Genomic DNA, 20,097 nt, shown 5'->3' on the forward strand with positions numbered 1-20,097 from the left:
ATCCTATGAGCTAGGAACTGTTAATCTCCCCACTTTACAGATGAGGAAACTAAGCCACAGAGAGGTAAGTCACTTTACCAGAAGTCACAGATAGTAAGTGGTACTGCCACTTCACCCAGGGAGTCTGGCCTCAGAGTCCGTGCTTATAACTGCCTCTCTGTAGTTATAAGTCAGCTTCTTATCATTGTTGATTTTCATGTCAACATTGAGGTATAATGCCCATTTTATAGATGAGAAACTGAGGGTTGGAGCAGTCCATGGACTTGTCCAAGGTTACCTCTGAGTGAGTACCAGCCAGTTCTCCATCTGGGCATGTGACAGGTGCTCTATCAGGAGCAGGAACAGAATCTGGGGATCCTAGGAGACCCAGCCAGGTGGGGAACATTAGGACACCCAGAGCCAGGCTGACAACAACGTGCTTTCTCCCCCAGCCGAGTACCAGACAAGCATCCAGGAGAAGCTGCCACTCATCATCGGCTCCTCGGCGGCCGGCCTGGTCTTCCTCATTGCTGTGGTCGTCATTGCCATTGTGTGTAACAGGTGGGTGGGTGTCTCCAGCCCCTTTCAGGGCTGGCTGAGCATCTATTCAACCATTCCTGAATAGCGTCTGTGAGCCAAGGAGATATTCCCATCATCCCCAGGGCCAGGGAGAGGCTCGCACAAGCCTGGATACCCTCCCTGCTACCTAAACGGCTGCCATTGGCTACATCCCTCTGGGCTCAGAACATGACTACATGTTGAGGCCCCTACATGACTAGGGCCACAAGTGGGGTGTCAGAGGGGAGGTTGAGGAGCTCAGATAAGGCCCACTGGCTTTGGTGGCAGGAAAGACAGAAAGGATGTAGATGGGAGGAGGTGGGGGAAGGGGAAGGGACATCCCAGGTGGCCGGCACAACATGTGCCCAGGCAGGAGGTGGGACTTGTTCCTGACTTCTGCAGGGCATCATGCAAAGACACTCTCTTCCTCCTTAGATCCCCACTTTATAACAGACTGGGCTGTAAGGTCAGATGGACAGAAGCCCCTGGGATGTCTGGGGCCACGGGCGATAACTTTCAAAGGGCTTGGCTGGAGAGGGGATGGGGAAATGGTGAGCCTGGATTTGAGGTGGGAGAGGTGGGAAGGGATGAGGGCGGCCAGGAGGGGTGAGGCTGCTAGGCCAGGGGCAGGCAGGGAGTCCCCTGGCAGGGGTGTGGTTTTGAGGGCCTGCCCTCCCTCTCCCTATCACCTACTGTGGCTCCCAGCTCCCCGGGGGCTTCCAGGTGGCTCCAGCCCTTTGCTCTTGTTCCAGAAGACGGGGGTTTGAACGTGCTGACTCGGAGTACACGGACAAGCTGCAGCACTATACCAGTGGCCACAGTACGTACACCCCAGCTGGGCCGGCGCCCTTGGGCCCCTCACTCTTAGTTCCCAGCAGCCTCCCCAGCCTCCTTCCGCTGCCTCCCACCATGCCACAGCCAGACTGAACGTTAGGCTGTTCTCCGAATGGGCCAAGCTCACTCTTCCCTCTTAGCCTCTGCACATGCTGCCCCCTCTGCCTGGGGCATCCCCCACCTTCTCTTAACCTGTGTAACTCTCCCCTCTTCCTCAGCCGCGGCACATACAAACCGCTCTGAGTGGCCTCCCCGGACCCCACCCCCCCATCCCGCCCTGGCTTCAGGGCCCCATCTGTGTTTGCACAGCGCTCCCTTACCTGGCCGCACCGTGATGGCCGTTTCCTTGTCTCCCCAACAGTATAGCGGGAACATCTGGAGACCGGAAAGTGTGTCTGACACTCACTGCTGCCCCCCAACACCAGCACACTGCCCAGCACATAGAAGACACTAGATACATATTTGCACAATAAACACATGAGTTAAATGAGATGATGAGGACCCCAGGCTCTGGCCCAAGAGGTGACTCTTCTGGTAGCCACTTCAGGCACTGTTTTAGGTGCTGGGGATACACAAGTAAGCAAACCACATATCCCTACCCTTGTGGAACTTATACTCTGGTGAAGGGACAGGGAACAACAACAACAAAAAACACAGGTAATAAATGAGAAAAGCGCATGGTGTCCTAGAGACGAAAAAGCACTAGAACAAAAGGCAAAGTAGAACAGGGCGATGGATCCAGAGTTTCAGGGTCAAGGCTACCTTTTCAAACAGGGCAGTCAGAGTTGGCCTCAAGAGGGTTTCAGGTAAGCAAAGACACGAACAAGCTAGGGGCGTGAGCTGCGTGGATATACCTGAGGGAAGGGCCTCCCAGGCAGAAGGAACAGTCAGTGCAAAGGCCCTGAGGCTGGAATGTGCCTGGCAGGTTTCAGGAGGTTAGTGTGACTGGAGCAGAGTGAGGAGGCAGGAAGGGCAGGTATGAGGGGTTGCAACATGCAGATTCTTGTCCGCCATTGCAGGGCCTTGGTTTTTATTCTGAGTGAAATAGGGAACCTCTAGGAGGGTCGGAACCAAAGACTGACGTGCTCTGAGTTACAGTTTTGACAGGACCTCTCTAGCTGCTGTGTGGAGAATGGACTGAGGGGGCTGGAGGGTGCCAAGCAGGACAGAAGCAGGGAGACCTGAGAGGTGGCTGCTGGAATAATCCAGGGAAGATATGTGGTGCCTAGACCAGAGTGGAAGCAGTTGGCGGTTGGATTCTGACATTTTCCAAAAAGTAGATGCACTGGGTTTCCTGCAGGTTTGGATGTGTGGAGCATGCAAGAAAGAGCCGAGTCGAGCAGTTCTAGATATTAAGCCTCTGGGTAACAGTCAATTTAAAGGAAAAGTTCCTGAGCTTAAAAAATCATTTTAGACATAAATGTAAAAAATAATTAAACCATTAAAATTTCCGGAAGACAATTTTGGTAACTATGTAATGGATATGTGGATAGAAAAGGAGTTTCAGGGCACCTGGGTGGCTCAGTCAGTTGAGCATCTGACTCCTGATTTCCGCTCAGCTCATGATCCCAGGGTCATGGGATCGAGCCCCACATCCAGGGCTCCGCACTGAGTGTGGAGCCTGCTTAACATTCTCTCTCTTTCTCTGCTCCACTCCCCTGCTTGCACACTCTCTCTCTAAAATAAATAACATGAAAAAAATTATAAAAAGAAAAGGACTTTCTAAGCATAAAAGCAATGGAAAGCTCTCAAAAAAAAAAAAAAAAAAAAAGCAAATTTAGCTACACCGAAATAAAAAATTCACCTGTACATTAAAAATAAAAGTCATAAGTTACATCACCCCCTCCTCTTCCCCAAGTAATAAAATCATGGTTGTAGATATAGCTAAATGCATACAGTATGCCCAGGAATTGTTTTCATGCGGTACATATATTTGTTCATTTAATCCTTATAACTGCCAACTTTGAGCATGAGGGAATTGAGGATCACAAAGCAGCTCAGGGCCAGAACGGAGGTCCACACTCCTCACCACACCATGCTGTCCACGCCTGACTAAATGTGGACTAAGGTGGCCGAAGCTGGACGAAGGTGGCTCACATGCTTTGTCACCTGGAGCCACGTGGAAGCCTCACTATTTAGAGTGTGAGTGGGTAACAAGGAAACAGGTGACAGCAGGGATTTATTTTTAAAATAGAGCCCAGGATTTGTTCATGGATCAACATGTTCTAAAGCTCAGACTCCTGCTCCCTGAATCGAAAAAGGACTTTGTTTTTTTCAAAGCCCTGCCAGCCTTGGGGTCCCACCCCCCCCCCCCCCCCCCCCCCCCGCCGGCAACCGTGTGTCGCCGGGACAGAGGAGGAAGCTGAGGCCCGGAGATGTGTGTGACTGGCTTGAAGTCACCCTCACCGGCTCATGTGTTCCCTCGTCCAGCAGGTGCTGAGTGAGGACCAAGGTCCATGGTACCTGGATGTGGACCAGGGGGACCAACCTGGTTTCTCTTCCCTGCTCTACCACTGGCCAGCTGTGTGACCTTGGGAAAGCCATCGAACCTCTCTGAACCTTGGCATCTTTATATGGGAAGTAGCAAGAATGATGCTTCTTTCACAGAATTGTGAGGATTAAATGAATTAATGGATATTAAAGTGCTTCCTAATAATATTTAATAATAGCCAACTCTTCTCTATAGCAGGTAACAATTATTCGGCGCTTTCTATTTGCCAACTACGATACTTAGCCCCTTAAAAAGATTCTCGTTTAACCCTTGCAGTCCCCTTATGAGGTAGGTGCTATTTATGATCTCCGTTTTATATGTGAAAAAAAAGTGAGGCACAGAGAGGTTAAGTAACTTGCCAAAGGGCACACAGCTGTATCAATACAGTGGTTGATCCTCCGTTCAAACTCATAACACAGCTTTTTTGTGACTATTATTACTGGCAGATCCAGAACTCAAACCTGGTCTCTGAATGTCTGGTTCTTCCTCCTTCCACTTGAATTTCCCATTTGGGTCCAGGACAGCAGGTCCTGACAGTCATAAGTCATCCAAACAGCAAACCAGTATTTTCTGAAGACTCTGACTGCAGAGATCCTTATCCAACTTCAGTTCAGCAAATACCTGTCCTGGGAGCCAGGCCTTGAATAATCACCTTCCATTCCAGGAGACAGGATGGGGAAGCACCCGGAAGAAAATAGTAGGCTGGCAGTTACAAGTGTCAACTCACAGCCAGACGACCTGGATTCAGCCCCCAACGGGCTGTCGCCTTGGGCAGGCCATCTAAACTTTCTTATGCCTCAATGTCCGCATCCAAACAATGGGGATAATATTAGGTTGGACCCAATGAAATTGCCATGTTTGTAGGTCGTAAACAGCCAAATACTAACAATTTCATACGGCTCAGCCTAATAATAGCATTTACCTGGCAGAGTTGTCAGGAGGATTAATTGGATAGATGCCTGTAAAGTACCCAGAACGGGGCCTAGTGCCTGGTGAATCCACGCTGAACTGTGAGTAGATTGTGTTATTAATGGTGAGATGAAACCAAAGGGTCACAGAAGCAGAGACAGTTTTACTCAGAGCCATACAATCAATAAGCGTTTATTAAGCATCTACTGAATGCTCCTTCACTTGTGTACTGTAGAGAAAACATTCTAGAGCGAGGGCTCGTAATTGGGGGTTCACAAACCCCAAGAGCTTCAAGGGCCGGTGAGCATTCCAAAACTGTATGCTGGGTATGGGAGTGTGACACACACGTGAATAATTTTCCAAGGAGCAGATCCATACCTTTTCTCAAAGGTATTCATGACCGGAAACAGGCGGAAAGAGAAAAAAGGACATTTCAATAGGTAATGCTATTATTCTTTCAGTAAGCATTTCTCGAGCCTGCTCTATGGGTCAGGCTCTGGCATTTAGCATGAGCTAGACAGACATGACCCCTGTCCCCCTGAGGGAGAGAGGGTAAAGCGAGCCCTCACAGGCAGCAGAGTGTTCCAGAAAGGGGTGGCAGGAAGCTGTAGACATGCATATCCGGCAGACCCCATAAAAGAGGAGAGCCATACAGATGTCACGGCCATAGGAGTGGGTGCAGAGACAGGGCTTCGGGAACCTGAAGAGAAAGCATGGATCTCCACTAGAAGGATCCAGGCAGCCTTCACGGAGGAGGTGGCATTTGATCTAGACACACAGAGGAAGAGAAGTGCATTCCTGGTGGAGGTAACCACATGAACAAAAGCACAGAGTACAGAAATGATCAGGTGTGTGGGACCTCTGGGTAAATACTTCCTTTTTGCTGTAGAGGATCAGGGAGCTGAAGTTGGAGCCCAACCCAGAGAGTTTGGAAGGCCAGATGAAGGCACTTGCCTTTGTTCTGCAAGCAATAGAGAGCCCTCCTGACCAACACTCCTGGCCAAGGCTTGGGGATGGCATGTGATCGGTTGACAGTGCCCAAGTCAGCTTTGAGCTCCTGCTCTGCTTCTCCTTAGCTCCCTGAGCTGATCCATTCCTGTCCTCCCTCCACAGCTGGCCTGGCGGAAAGGGCTTCCCCCAGTTCTGTCGGAGGGAGGTTGAAAGTCAGTCACCAAGAACCACAGGCCAGGCTCAGAGTTTGAGCAAGAAAGGGCGCATCTCCCAGGAGCTGATGTCCCCAGTCTGAGGAGGGCTGACTCAGAGAAGGGGTCATGGCTGAACAGTCCAGGAGGAGGAGAAGGCATGGACCAGATCTGGTTGGATTGCATCTGGGAGGCCACGGGCATGATGATTAAGAGTAGTGGCCCTTGGCTCAAATCTGACAGGCCTGGATTCAAGTCCTGGCTATACCATTTTCTAGCTGTGTGGCCTTCGGTAGGTTACTTAGGCTCTCTGAGCTGCAGTTCCCTCATGCATGAAATGAAAATAGTGATCCTTTCCTCCAAGAGTTGTTGGGTGCAGAAAATGAGATAATCCATATAAAGAGCCTGCCCAGTGCTGGACGCAAAGGGTCTTTTATCTCTGTCACATGGATTCTGCTCAGCTCTATAGACACTGAGTGTATATTCCATGTAGAACTTTATGCATTATTCTAGGGGAGAGAAAAACGAGGAAAGACCATGCACCCACCCACCCCCTCCACCCAGGCTCCCACAGTTATAGGTGGTGGTTCTTAATTTCTTTTGGGGTCTCAGGCTCCTCTGAGTCAGCTGAAAATTTTGGATCCTATGGCCAGAAAAACACAAATATGCATACACGTGTGTATATAAAATTATAAAACAGAAAAATCTAAACTCGGGGATAGATTTGGGGAGAACTTCAACTTTCACAATATTTATTTCCATAATTTTTAGACTATAAATAAAGAGTATGAGTCACTTTTCTAATTCAAAATGGTAATAATAGGGGTGCCTGGATAGCCCAGTTGGTTAAGCGTCCCACTCTTGACTTTGGCTCAGGTTATGATCTCACAGTTGTGGGATCGAGCCCCACGTTGAGCCCCACTCTGGGCATGGAGCCATGGAGCCAGTAAGATTCTCCTCTCTTTCCTTCTCTCTGTCTCTGCCCCCCTCCCCACTTGTGCTCTCTCTCTAAAATAAATAAATAAATACATACATGCATACATGCATACATGCATTCCATTTGGGAGGTTACCAGACTCCCCTGTCCCACCAAACTCATCCTGGGTCTGTCAAGTGGTTCACAGACCCAAATTAAGAAAGCTTCACCTAAAGCGCTAGACAGGGAGCCCTGGCTGGCTCAATTGGTAAAACATGTAATTCTTGATCTCGGGGTTGTGAGTTTGAGCCCCATGTTGAGTGTGGAAATTACTTAAAAATAAAATCTAAATAAATAAATAAGTTAATTAGTTAATTAAAGGGCTAGACAAACACCTACATAAATAATCCAAAAAACAGCTAATGTATTAGAACCGTAGTTGGCAAACTTTTCTGTAATGGACCAGAGAGTAAAAATACCATAGGGTCTCTATTGTTAACTACTCAACTTGGTCACTGTAGCTGAAAGCAGCGCCAGGCAAAGGAATGCACGCAGCTATGTTCCAATAAAACTTTATTTACAAAACGGTCAGTGGGCCAGTTTGCCAACCTGTGTGTTAGAGGTTCCAATTTTAGATTCCTGGAATATCTGCAACAGAAACAGAGTGATCAACTAACATGTCCAAGGTCACACAGCTGAGCAGCATTGATGCCCCCATTCACCAACCAGCCAAGCCTTACTATGGTCCAGGGACTCCAGCTCCCTCCTCCTCGAGTTGCTGCCTCCAAAGTCGCTGCCCCTGGGGCAATGGAGAATGTGGGCAGGGAGATGGGGAAGCCAGAGGGAGGCCTGGGCAGCAGAAGACGAGTTATCTGGGAGGGAGAATATGAGATTGATCACCTTTCCCTTCCTTCCAAGTGTTTTGTTGGCTCAGTGCTAGGATCAGAATTAGGTCTTTGATATCCAAGTTACATCCTTAATTTCTGCATCAAATAAAAAAGTACATCCAAATCAAGAATCAAATTAATATGCCCCATGTCCAGCCACATGCTGATCACCAGGAAATTTGAGATCCGGCGTGGTTTAAGACTAACTAGTGGGGGACCTGGGAAGTGGGCCGAGTGATGGGTCCTCCGACCCTAGTGAGTAGGCAGCCCCTCCAGGCTCTGGGGCCTGCCTGGGAGAGCTGAGGCAGCCAGGAAGTTCCCTGAAGGGAGAGGATGCTTAAATTAAGCCTTAAAAGACAGGGAAGGCTCCTTAGCAGCTGCCCAAGAACATGGACTCCTGCCTCCTCTTTCTCTATATCTTCCAAATCTCTCTCTTCATTCTTGACTTCCTCTTCCTTTTCTTTGCACCCCCTGATTCTCTAACACAAGAGTGACAAACCTATCTATCCTTTTATGCCCACACCCATAGTAGACATTGCTAAACAACCCTGACAGTCTTTTAGCTCCTTCGGGAAGACATTACTAATCAATTAGAGTTGGAACAAGAGCTAGAACCTATTTGCTCTCTCTGCCGAGCTCTCTGTTCTCCTCACCCTTCTACTCAGCTCAGTGCCCATCTGCTCACCAAGACTCAGAGAGGTCAAGTAACCTGCAAAGGGTTGCCCAGTTCCTATGGGGCCATATGGGAGTGTATTTCCCTCTACAGAGGGACTAACTGTAGCCTTTCCATTTGTCCGCATCTTGATTCTGTGCATGTGACCAAGCCTGGTCTTGTCCCCCAGTGACCCCAGGCATGAAGATCTACATCGACCCTTTCACCTATGAGGACCCCAATGAGGCAGTGCGGGAGTTTGCCAAGGAAATTGACATCTCCTGTGTCAAAATTGAGCAGGTGATTGGAGCAGGTAGGTGGTGGGTGCTCTCCCAGGTACCATGGCCTCAGCCATGAGGGGGGAGTACTCTGGGGGCAGAGGGGAGCATGTGGGGTAGGAGCCTCAGAGGACCCTCCAAGGCCTGAAGGTTCAGAATAGCCAAGGTGGAAAAGCCCTCAAGGGTCATCCAGGAAAACTACCTCATCGATAGATGAGGAAACTGAGGCACAGGGCTGGGAAGGAGCTTGCATGTCATGTCAGAGATTGAGCTAGGTCTAGAACCCAATTCTCTGGACTCGGTCTAGTGCTGTGTCCTTCCTGTCCCTCTCTCCATCCCCCCAGGTTCCCCTACAGCCTCACCCCATACCCAGCCAAATACCATGGGGCAGCTGTGGAGACTTTACTGAGACCTTAGGGGCCCCCACATTCTACAAAGGGGTTCTTTGTCAAGAGGATGAGCTGACCACTGGGGAGAAAAAGTTCATTCAGGACCCAGGAATAGAGGTTACAGGGAGTGGGAAGGTGACATTTCCAGCTGGCAAGTGACATCCTGCCTTTCTTGGTGTGTGTGTCCCAGGGGAGTTTGGTGAGGTATGCAGTGGCCACCTAAAACTGCCAGGCAAGAGAGAGATCTTTGTGGCCATCAAGACGCTCAAGTCAGGCTATACTGAGAAGCAGCGCCGGGACTTCCTGAGCGAGGCCTCCATCATGGGCCAGTTCGACCACCCCAACGTCATCCACCTGGAGGGTGTTGTCACCAAGAGCACGCCTGTGATGATCATCACTGAGTTCATGGAGAATGGCTCCCTGGACTCCTTCCTCCGGGTAGGGAAGGCCAAGAGTTCCAGGGGCCCATGGGTGGGGAGGAAAAGGAGTGGTGGACGTTGTCAGAGCCTGACGGGGTCTTGGGGAAAACCTGTGTCAGGAGGGGCTCGTATGCTGCCTCTTTCCATCCTCTTACCAGTGGCAGACATTGCTAATGACCCCAGGACTCTGTCCCCCGAACCAGGTAGCAGTCTCAGAATCCTTTCAATCTAGGAAACCACAACCAGTCCGTCAAAGTCAGCACGCAGCCTGAAATCCGTTATCATCTATGCTTTTAGCCAACCTTCTCATTATGCAGGAGAGAAAAGTGAGGTTCAAAGATGGGTACGGTTTGCCCAGGATTACCTAGGGGGTCAGGGTGAGAGCCAGGACTGGAACCAGGTCTCTTGAACCCTAGTCCAGGATTTTCACCAGATTTTGGATTTCTCCAAAGCCATATGGGCTAGTGGGAGGAGTCCAGAGCACAAGGCCAAGAGAGGAGAGTTTTCAGACCCCCCAGGAGATCACAGTTAACCAGCTAGACAAAAAGCATAGAAACGTGCTGCTAGACTAGTTGCCATTTAACAAACGTTTTTAAGCACCTCCTATGTGCCATGCACATACCTCTGTGCGCCTTCTTATTTAACTCAGACAGCCCTGGGAGGTGGATATCATTTATCCCCATTTAATACACAGATGAAGAAACAGACTCAAGAGGTTAGGTCACTTGTCCAAGGTTGCACGGCCAGCAAAGGGCAGAGCCAGAGTCAAACCAGCTGCGTCTACTCCAAAGCCCATGTTCTTTCCCCCACCGTGAAATTGGCCTCTCGTGGGCCTCTCTAAGACCCCCAAGCATCTGAATTCTTCCCACAGGGAGCATGAGGCCAGGGTAGCAGGGTCCTGCTCTGGTTTCCTGTTGTGCCGATGATCCAGAGCTCTGATTGATGCCCTCCCATTCACTGTGTTTTCTCCACTTCTCCCAAAGCAAAACGATGGGCAGTTCACAGTCATCCAGCTGGTGGGCATGCTCCGGGGCATCGCGGCTGGCATGAAGTACCTGGCAGACATGAACTACGTCCACCGCGACCTGGCCGCCCGCAACATCCTCGTCAACAGCAACCTGGTCTGCAAGGTGTCTGACTTTGGGCTCTCCCGCTTTCTGGAGGATGATACCTCAGACCCCACCTACACCAGCGCACTGGTAAGATGGAGGCAGAGAACAGCGGGGTCATGGTGCCAGGAAAGAGGACATAGGTGTCCATCTCTCCCTACAATACCTTTTCACTGACACCTGCTCATGCCAAGCAGTGTGCCGGACCCAAGAGACATAGAGGCATAAATCACAGTTTCTGCCCGCTTGGAGCTCACAGGCTGGCAGGGGACACAGATGTGCAGAGAAACATGGGGTAACAGAGCTCTAAGTCAGGACACCAGTCTTGGGAGGCCCAGGAAGGCTTGCTAAGAGGGGGTGAGATGTGAGCTGAAAGCTGAAGGGCCAGTAAAAGTTTGTCAGATGCCATGTTCTCAAGCCAAGCTGTGACTGGAACACAGACCCTAAGAGGGGAGGTGGTGGGCAGTGAGACTGGAGAGGCAGGCAGGGCTGATTTTGGAGACCTGGAATGCCTAAACTCAGGACTGTCCCCTGCTGAAGAGTTTTAAACAGAAAGGAGCAAGACGAAGCCCCTGCCCGAAGAACCCAGAATCTATAGCATAAGAAGAGGCAAGCACACAGGCAAATGATTTCAGTACTGCTCTGTATGACAAGTGCCTCCCTGACAGAGATCGAGGACCCAGTTGGAGGATTAAAAAGAGTGAGCAACTCCTTGGCACTTGGGACTTAGGGAGAGACTTTCAGAGATACTTAAAGGATAAGAAGGGGTTTTCAGACAGCAGAGTGAGGAAAGGCATTTCATGCAGAGGGAACAGCATGTGCAAATTCTCAAGGCCTAAAGTAGCATGGTGAGTTTGAGAAAGAATGAGGGGCTTCGTGTGACTGGTACGCACAGGGCATAGGGTGAGGAATATTGAGAGCAGAGACCACATGGATCAGCCTCTCACCCATTAACTTTCCTCATTGTGTTCCCCAGGGTGGGAAGATCCCCATCCGCTGGACGGCCCCAGAAGCCATCCAGTACCGGAAGTTCACCTCAGCCAGTGACGTGTGGAGCTATGGTATCGTCATGTGGGAGGTGATGTCCTACGGGGAACGGCCCTACTGGGACATGACCAACCAGGATGTGAGTATCCAAGGGGGCTGGGCAGAGCCTCTGTGGCCAGCCAGATGGGAGGGGAAGATCCAGAATTCCTGGCCTTTTTCTGAGCTCCCAGGGAATGGGAGCAAGGTCTCTGAGATACCAGGCCAAGGCAGCTCCCAGCCCAATGGTGGCTGATTCAGATGTCTACACAGGACCCTGGACTCTCCAGAGGTCAAGAACAGGAAAGGCCTACACATCCACAATTCAGCAAATCTTCAAGATGCCTTCACTTTGTGGTCAGCCCTGAGTGAGACTATCTCAGGTGTTTTCCACATAACTGGGGGACAGGACGCTTATTCCAGGAACAAGATGTTGTCGTCAGGAACTTTATGATCAGCTGTTAAATGGGAGAAGGCAGGTGTCAAGTCCTGTAGGTGTTGAGGCAAGGGCAGCATGAACAAAATCAGGAAGTCTTCACAGGACAGGTGGGATGCTCACAGTAGTAGGACTTGGGAGACATGAGGACTTCAAATGGGAACGTTAACCCGTGCAAAGGCCCCGAGGTGGGAACTGAGGGATCATATTGGGGATCGGTAGAGAGGAAAGATGATCAGAAAGGTTGATAAGGTTCAAAAATGGGGTGTTTGAAAATCAAGCCAGCAAATTCTGATCTGCAACAACACAAAACGGGAAGGACTTGAAGAAGCTTCTTGAGCATGGAGGGTGACTCACGGTCCAGCTAGGGAAAGTGATTCTGGGCCTAGTGGCAGGACAGATTGGAGAGAGGGGGTAGGCACCCAGGTTGCAGGTCAGACTGAGGCCATAGGCGGTGGGAACTCAGGTGAGGCCCGTCCTTGGGGCTGTATCCAGGAGGTGAAAGCAGTTGCCATGGCAACCAAATAGGTCTTTCCTGCAATACAGAGTGGGGGGTGGAAAGACAGGACAGGTTAGAGGCAGATGCTCTTACCCCACCCACCCCACCAACGCTGCCCCTGTGTTGTTTCCAGGTAATCAATGCCATAGAGCAGGACTATCGGCTGCCGCCACCCATGGACTGCCCAAGCGCCCTACATCAGCTCATGCTAGACTGCTGGCAGAAGGACCGAAACCACCGGCCTAAGTTTGGCCAGATCGTCAACACGCTGGACAAGATGATCCGAAACCCCAACAGCCTCAAAGCCATGGCACCCCTCTCCTCCGGGTACGGCTCTGGTCTGGCCCCACTCCCTCCTCCCAGTATATCTCCACCCCATCCCCAGCCAGCCCTTCCTGTCTCCAAATCGCCACTCCCTCAAGCTCCACCTGCCGCGGGCAGATGATCTACACTGCAGCTTGGGGTCAGGGAAGGCCAGCACTAATGTTCACTGGGCATTTGCCCTGCCTTGGGGGTGTGGAGAAGCCCAGGACACAGAAAAGGAGAAGGAAGCGGTAAAGGTGGTAAAGGAAGCACTTTTTTTTTTTTAATATTTATTAAATATTTATTAAAATTCTCCAGCGTGGAGAAGGATGGAGGAAATACGGAATAGTAGCACACTTAGTCCCGCCACACTTAGTCCTGCACACTTAGACTCCTTCCTCCTGCAAATAGGAGGCTTGGAGAAGCATCTCCCTCCTCACCGTGGTGGTCCAGCCTTCCAGGGGTCCCCACAGAGGCTTCCCTGGGTTTTCCAGGTGGCCTCAGCGTGGAGTCCTGCACACACACTCACTCTCACATGGCCACACATATACGTGTGCTCATTTACATAGGTGCAAATTCACATCCACTCTCACACAGAAATACTCGCATACGTATACATTCATTCACCTTTGTTCACGCAGATGGATACACAGGGGCAGGTACGCAGCCCACGGGTGTGCCCACGCCCATGCTTACCCCCGCCCCCCCTCCCAGCTCATGCCCTGACCATCTCTGTTGCCCACGCCACCCCCAGAATCAACCTGCCGCTGCTGGACCGCACGATCCCCGACTACACCAGCTTTAACACCGTGGATGAGTGGCTGGAAGCCATCAAGATGGGGCAGTACAAGGAGAGCTTCGCCAACGCCGGCTTCACCTCCTTCGACGTCGTGTCGCAGATGATGATGGAGTAAGTGCCCGGCTGCCTCCACCCACCATCATCAATACCCCTCCCCACCCATCCCACTAAGTAGGGGGCTCTGGAGGGTGAGGGACAGACAGTGTCCAGTAGGGATGTGTGGGACAAGATGGCCAGCTTGGGGTCATATTCAGAACACCACCCAGGTCTGCCTGTGACCATGGGCCAATCAGAACCTCCCTCAGCCCCAGTTTTCTTCTGTAAACGGGAGATTGGTAGGACGATCAAAGGGATATAAAGTGAGCGGGCGCTTCATAAGTGCAAGTTCCCTCCTCCCTCCCCGTAGCAGGGGAGACCAGTGCCCCCTGAGTGTCCTGACTCCCAGTCACACGCTCCTTCCACCCCCCAGCCCATCACTCCTGCTCCAGACATCCACCCACTCACCCCCCTCCCTTGCTCTCTTCAGCAGGACACCCCTGGAGAAGCCCAGACAGCTCTCTACCTGGCCCAAAGTCCCCTCCATCCCCACATTTCCTAACGCACATGCTTCTCTCCTAAAGGGACATTCTCCGGGTTGGGGTCACCTTGGCTGGCCACCAGAAAAAAATCCTGAACAGTATCCAGGTGATGCGGGCACAGATGAACCAGATCCAGTCTGTGGAGGTTTGACATTCATCCGCCTCGGCTCACCTCTTCCTCCAGCCCCCCCCCCCCCACTCCGCCCCACACGCCAGCCCCCTGGTTCTCCGTCCACGTCCACCGCAGGGTCAGCCACCTGCCAGGAGGCCACGGGCAGCAGGAAGAACCGAGCAGCGCCCCAGCCACGAGACGTCACCAAGAATATGTGCAACTCAGATGATGGAAAAAAGGGAACGGGGACAAAAGAAAATAGATCCAGGGAGGGGGCGGGAAATACAAGGAATATTTTTTAAAGAGGATTCTCATAAGGAAAGTGATCATTGTTCTTAGGGAAAAAAAAGAAAAGAAAAGAAAAGAAAAAAAAAAAAAAAAAAAGGGCTTGGGAGATCCACGCGATTTGTCCCAATTGGAGACCAAAAGCAGTTTCTCTCCAACTCCCTCTGGGAAGGCGACCTGGCCAGAGCCAAGAAACACTTTCAGGAAAACCAATGTGAAGGGGGAGACAGGGGCCACCCTTCTCTCCTGTCCCTGGGCTGTTCTTCCAGGCCTCACTCAGCAACCACACGGCAGGCAGACGGGGCAGGCGGGCGGACAGCCGCCACGAGAACCACTCGGGGAAACTCCGCTCCCGCCGCCACTGGGCAAACAGAAGAATTTTTCTGTCTTTGGAGAATATTTTAGAAACTCCAATGAAAAAGACTTGTTTCTCCTGTCGGCTCATGGGGCCGAAAGGGGGCTGTTGTCTTCCTCGGTCGGGGAAACCACGGGGACACCGGCAAGGTCAACCTTCCTGAGGATGCATAGCCCTGCCTGCAGGCCCGATGCTGCAGTGACGACTGCCACTGAGAAGGATTGCTCCTGCATTTGGGTTTGTTTACAGCAATTCGTGGACTCGGGGGTATTTTGGTCAGGGGTGGATTTGGTTTGGGGGGTTTGTTTGTTGGGTTGTTTTTTTTTTTTTTTTTTTTAATGACAATGAAGTGACACTTTGACATTTCCTACCTTTTGAGGACTTGATCCTTCTCCAAGAAGAAGGTGCTTTCTGCTTACTGACTTAGGCAATACACCAAGGGCGAGATTTTATATGCACATTTCTGGATTTTTTATATGGTTTTCATTGACACTATTCCCTCCTCCCCCTGCAGAGAGGTCCCCCCTGCTGCCAGGCCTCACCAAAGCCAACTGCCACGGGGCCATCTGGGCCGTTCAGAGACCAAGTGAGATTTGGGAGGATGAGGGGCCAAGGTGGAGGGGCACCCCACCCAGGACTGTTTTTGAAAGCACCAGATTGAGAAAGAAGTGAGCCCTAGGGCTGCAGAATCACACGACTTTGCCCACTTCTCCACCCGCCCTCTGCCCCAGTCTGTCCAGTACTTTCTAGACAAATAGGCCCCTTCGAGGTTCCTGAGTGCCCTCGGATGGCCAGAACCCAGTTTCGCCTCTGGGAGCCTAGACTGGGCCCCAGATCATTCACTGTGATATCCCAGCCCTCCAGAGTGTCACCCTCAGAGATGTGTGCAGGCGCTCCTTCCCTCCACTGGGGGGAAAGCGTATGGTTTCTCTCCCAGCCCCTCCCCCCACCCCCAGCCCAGACCTTCACCCAGGTCTGAAGGTCTTGGCCGTGGGAAAACCATCAGCCACGAGGTCTGGCTACAAACTCCCTCCTGTGAGCAAATGCAGGCACTTGAGCAGAACAATCGGTTAGTGAACTGAATGGAAATAAACACTTTAGTTATAAAATGACCCCTGTTCTCTGTAAGTTCCAAGAGAGACTCTGGCACCCTGGGGCATGTCAAGTGACCCATGGTGCTCTTTTAAGGGATGCTTCCTTCCCCGGGGTTCTAGAAGGCCCAGGGCTGAGAAAACACATGGAGGACACCAAAGGTCCACGTGGCCTTTGCGGCTCGGGCTTGTCAAAAGCACGGGCAACAGAAGAAGCAAGTTGGAAGTGGCTCGGAATTCACGTTCAATGCCCTGCAAATCAGGATGAGCCGCTCCGGGAGGCATCGGGAGCAGGAGGTTGACAGGGGTGCACTCGGTTCTCCTGGGCCAAAGGAAGGGGGTCCGGGTGTCAGGTAAGCTGTGATAGTGGTAGTGCGAGGGTCCTGGAGTAGCCACGCGTCCCCCGTCAAAGCCACAGGTAAGATCCCCTTATCCTGGTCAACACCAATCTCTGTGCAGTTGGGCTCCTATTTACATGTAATCAGAAATCTTTCTGTGGAAGGAGGAGGCAGGGAGGCGAGTGTGCTGTGGATATCAAGTCTGGCTGAGGAGGGAGAGGCAGAGACACCACATCTCAGGACCTTCCCCTTTGTCCATGGGAGACTGACCAGGAGGAGGGATCCCAGCCGCAGGTGGCCCATGGGGCAGCCTGGCCCAGCCTGTCGTCTGTCACTCACCTGTTCTCAGAGCCCGAGATGTAAAGGGAAGGAAGGGATTAAGAGGGGAGCATGGGCCCCTGGGGGGAACAACAGAGTGAGCCACAGGGAAGGCATTGGCTTGCTGCCCACGAACTGGCCAGCCTTGGCCCAGCCAGCTGCCCTTTGTGCCCCAAAGCTGCCCAGCACGGGTGGCAGCTGTCCTAACACACAAGGTCACCTTCTGGAGGGAGCTGCCTTGATGCTCTTCAGATTAACTCCGTCTCCCCAGCCCGCCCCCCACTACTCTGGGGCCCCACACAGGGCTGGCACTCAGTGCTTCCTGTCAGATGGCTTCCTGTCCTAAGCTGCTAGGCTGGTGCCTGCTCGCCAACTCATTTGCCCATCCACCCTTGAGTGCCGAGTCTTAAGGGGTCCTGGGCCCCCCTGTGCCTGCTTCTCAGAGTGAGGATGCCACCCAGACCCTCTGTGTCCCCACTTCAGGGTAACAGGTATCACTGTGACTGCCTCGGGTGTGGGCAGAAGCCCACCTCTCCCTGCTGCTGGGGCAGCTCTGTCCCCACCACCTCTTGCTTGCTTCTCGGCGGGGAGCAGCAGGCCATTCTGCCAAGCGCCTTCCGCTGATAATACCCACTCGCCTGGGCACACGGCTCCGAGCCTCCCGCTGCCTGGTTACTAATCCTTTCCTGGCTCAACCTCCCCAAGTGCCAGCCCCCACCTGCCCCGCAGTGTCAGAGGACTTTCCGGCTGCTCTGCACACAGTTGGTACTGGAGGAAAGAAAGCCGCCTTGTAAACACGGGCCAGGGCACCATGGAAATGGGGACCAGCTGCTCTCGGAGGGTGTGACAAGCAGACGTGTGTAGGGCCAGGCTGGTACTCCTACTCCACTCCTACTGCCCCAGAAGCCCCCAGAATGGGTTGTTGTTGATCAGCAGGTCTCTTCCTGGGGGATGATATTCAAAATTCCTATCAACTGGTAAAATGTGGACGGATCAATCAGAATAGATGATGGCCTTCGTGCTAGACCAAAAGGCCTCAGAGTAGGGGCTGGGATGTGAGGGCAGTCGGGGACACTTAAGGGACTGGGGCAGTGCTGTTTACTAACCAGTGGTGCCTCCTGCTCAGATGGCATCAGCTGGACTTTGTCCATCATTTCTGGTTGGTCCCCATGCTGCCACCTCTCAGGGAGCTCTCTGCTACCCCCTTGTGTGCAGTCACTAGCCTTGCACCCTCTCAAATCGGGGGCTCATCCCAGAAGACAGGGAGCTCCCAACCGTGCCCAGCCAGCCCTTCCTCTGCCTGGCAGAAGCACAGGAAGGACCCAGGATCCAGACCACCACCCACCCCAGTGCTAGCCCTCGGGCACTCCTGGCTCTCTCCTGGGCCCCCGGGGTTCCAAGATGGTACTAAAAGGCTGGAAGACTCTTGCCAAATAGGGTAAATGCATTCAAAGGACAGGATGCCCCATGATGCTAGGGGAAACACACCCTGACCCCAGAGTGGCAGCCTCGGTCCTATGACTAACTGGAGACATGAATCTGGATAAGTCATTTGCCTTCACTGAACCTCAGTCTCCCATCTGTAAAGTGAGAAGATGGGACTGGGCGAGCCAGGCATGCGAAACACTTTCTACGCCACCATCCTGTGAGGAGGGACTATTTTCTCCCATAGGTGGACGGGGGGGAGGGGAGACTGAGGCTCAGAGAGGGGAAGTAGCTTCCTCAGGATTACACAGCCAGGAAGGGACAGAGCAGGGCTGTGGTCATCTGTTCCCAATGCCCACCCCACCACACTCGGGTGACATGAAGCACACTGTCAGTGTCTGATGACGCTGGTTGGTAAGAGAAGAGAATGCTCAAACCACTGGGGTTGTCAGGGAGGACTTCGTGGAGGAGGCTGTCTTGAAAATGACAGAGGTTGAGAGGAAGGTCACTCCAGGTGGGAGGTACAGTATAACCAGAGATGCAGAGGCCAGAATTGTCCAGCCATGAGGAGTCAGGTCTGGATGAGCCAAAGGAGTGGTGGGAGGTGGGGGTTGACCGAAGAGGAAGGTGAAGTAGCTTGAGCGTGATGCCCAGTCCAGCCACAGCAGGGTCTTGAGCAGAAGAGCAGCAGAAGGAGCATTGGGTTCTAGCAGAAAGAGTCCGTCCAGCCATCAGATGGATGGCAGGATGCCTCATAGCTCCCCCTCTCCTCCTGGAGGAAGAGCCCCCTGGAAAAGCCCTCATTTCTTCCAGGAGAATCCAAGCCCTGCTGCTTCATTGTCCATCCTCACTCACTGAGGCAGATAATCCAAAGAGTCATTTCAGCTGCTTGGAACAGCAGGGTGGGTTTTGTGCTACCTGGTTCCTAATTCAGCTGCACTCACTTGACCCTCACCCCATTTCCGCCAGGCCCCGCTGAGAGCTGCCGGGCACTGAGGGAGCTGCCACTCGGGACCAGAGTTGCGTGGCTGCGGATGGCGGTGGTGGCGTGGGAAGGCAGGCCAGCATGCTGGCAGAGCCCTGGGGGCACAGAGCAGAGTGCAGGGGCTCGGGCTTGGGTGGGTGGCTCGCACACTGCCCAAGGAAGCCTGTCTCTGCCCCGGGAGGCCTGGCCCTGCCGAGATTGCCCAGACGCGTTGGAAGGGTCTGTCTGGGGTCCTGCCGTTTTCAGTAGCGTGTTGTGCTGGGGAAACCCAGAAAGAAGTTGGGGAGCCACACTGCACACGCCTATACCACTGGCTGGCCTTGACAGACTCCCATGAAATGGCTCCTGCCATATAATTTAGCATGAAGAATGACCTTGGAGCTGGCCAGTTTCCCCTTCAGGGAAACCAAAGACAGTGACTTGTCCTTTGTTCTGGGACACAGGAAGGCTCAGGGATGCTGCCCTGGGAGGCTCACCTCAGGAGGCTGATGCCACGGGCAGGGTACTAATTGCTGGTACACTGTGTGGGGCTCTTACTGGTGTTATCATCCCCTCTCTGCTGGTGAGGAAAGCGATTCCCAGAGGTGATTCCCAGACCATCCCAAGCAAGCCATCTGCCTTTAGTGTTCCCTCCTTCCTGCCTCATAGGATCTTTCAAAACTTTTGCCATCAGCCACCTGTATTAGAATCTTCTGGGCCGTTCATCTTGCAGATTCCTGGGCTGCACCATGACCCCGTAAGTCAGAACCCCTGAGGCCAGCCTCTATTTTTAATAAACTCCTCTAGGAGACTCCTCCAGACACTGAAATCTCTTCACTTCCCCCACAATGACCTATGCCCTGATGTCTGCAGGGAGGGAGGTTCTGGCGTAGACAGGGATTAGGAAAAAGCAAGACATCGTCAGATAAGATGCCCCAACTCAGACATGGATTAGGACCCATGAAGTGGGGGCTGAGCTGACCCTCAGGAATGTGTTCAGACTGAGCT

At 52.4% G+C, this 20,097-nt stretch overlaps 1 protein-coding gene across 5 annotated transcripts in view; it reads left to right on the forward strand.

Moving 5' to 3' along the window:
- Positions 1-16,065, forward strand: part of EPHB2 (EPH receptor B2) — a 187,563-nt gene extending 171,498 nt beyond the window's left edge. For 2 of the 5 annotated variants that reach the window (XM_086715992.1, XM_086715993.1), the window contains exons 8-16: positions 432-540; positions 1,290-1,357; positions 8,541-8,681; positions 9,226-9,473; positions 10,438-10,653; positions 11,540-11,689; positions 12,655-12,848; positions 13,579-13,734; positions 14,244-16,065. In XM_086715992.1, the coding sequence (XP_086572118.1) occupies positions 432-540; positions 1,290-1,357; positions 8,541-8,681; positions 9,226-9,473; positions 10,438-10,653; positions 11,540-11,689; positions 12,655-12,848; positions 13,579-13,734; positions 14,244-14,352 (1,391 nt within the window). In that variant the 3' untranslated portion in view covers positions 14,353-16,065. The remainder of the gene's footprint in view (positions 1-431; positions 541-1,289; positions 1,358-8,540; positions 8,682-9,225; positions 9,474-10,437; positions 10,654-11,539; positions 11,690-12,654; positions 12,849-13,578; positions 13,735-14,243) is intronic. The other 3 variants (XM_086715990.1, XM_086715991.1, XM_086715994.1) reach the window with 3 other exon arrangements.
- Positions 16,066-20,097: the final 4,032 nt, after the last annotated feature.

This window comes from Puma concolor, chromosome C1, assembly GCF_028749965.1.
Source record: "Puma concolor isolate L17-30 chromosome C1, mPumCon1.1.hap2, whole genome shotgun sequence".
Lineage (NCBI taxonomy): Eukaryota > Metazoa > Chordata > Mammalia > Carnivora > Felidae > Puma > Puma concolor.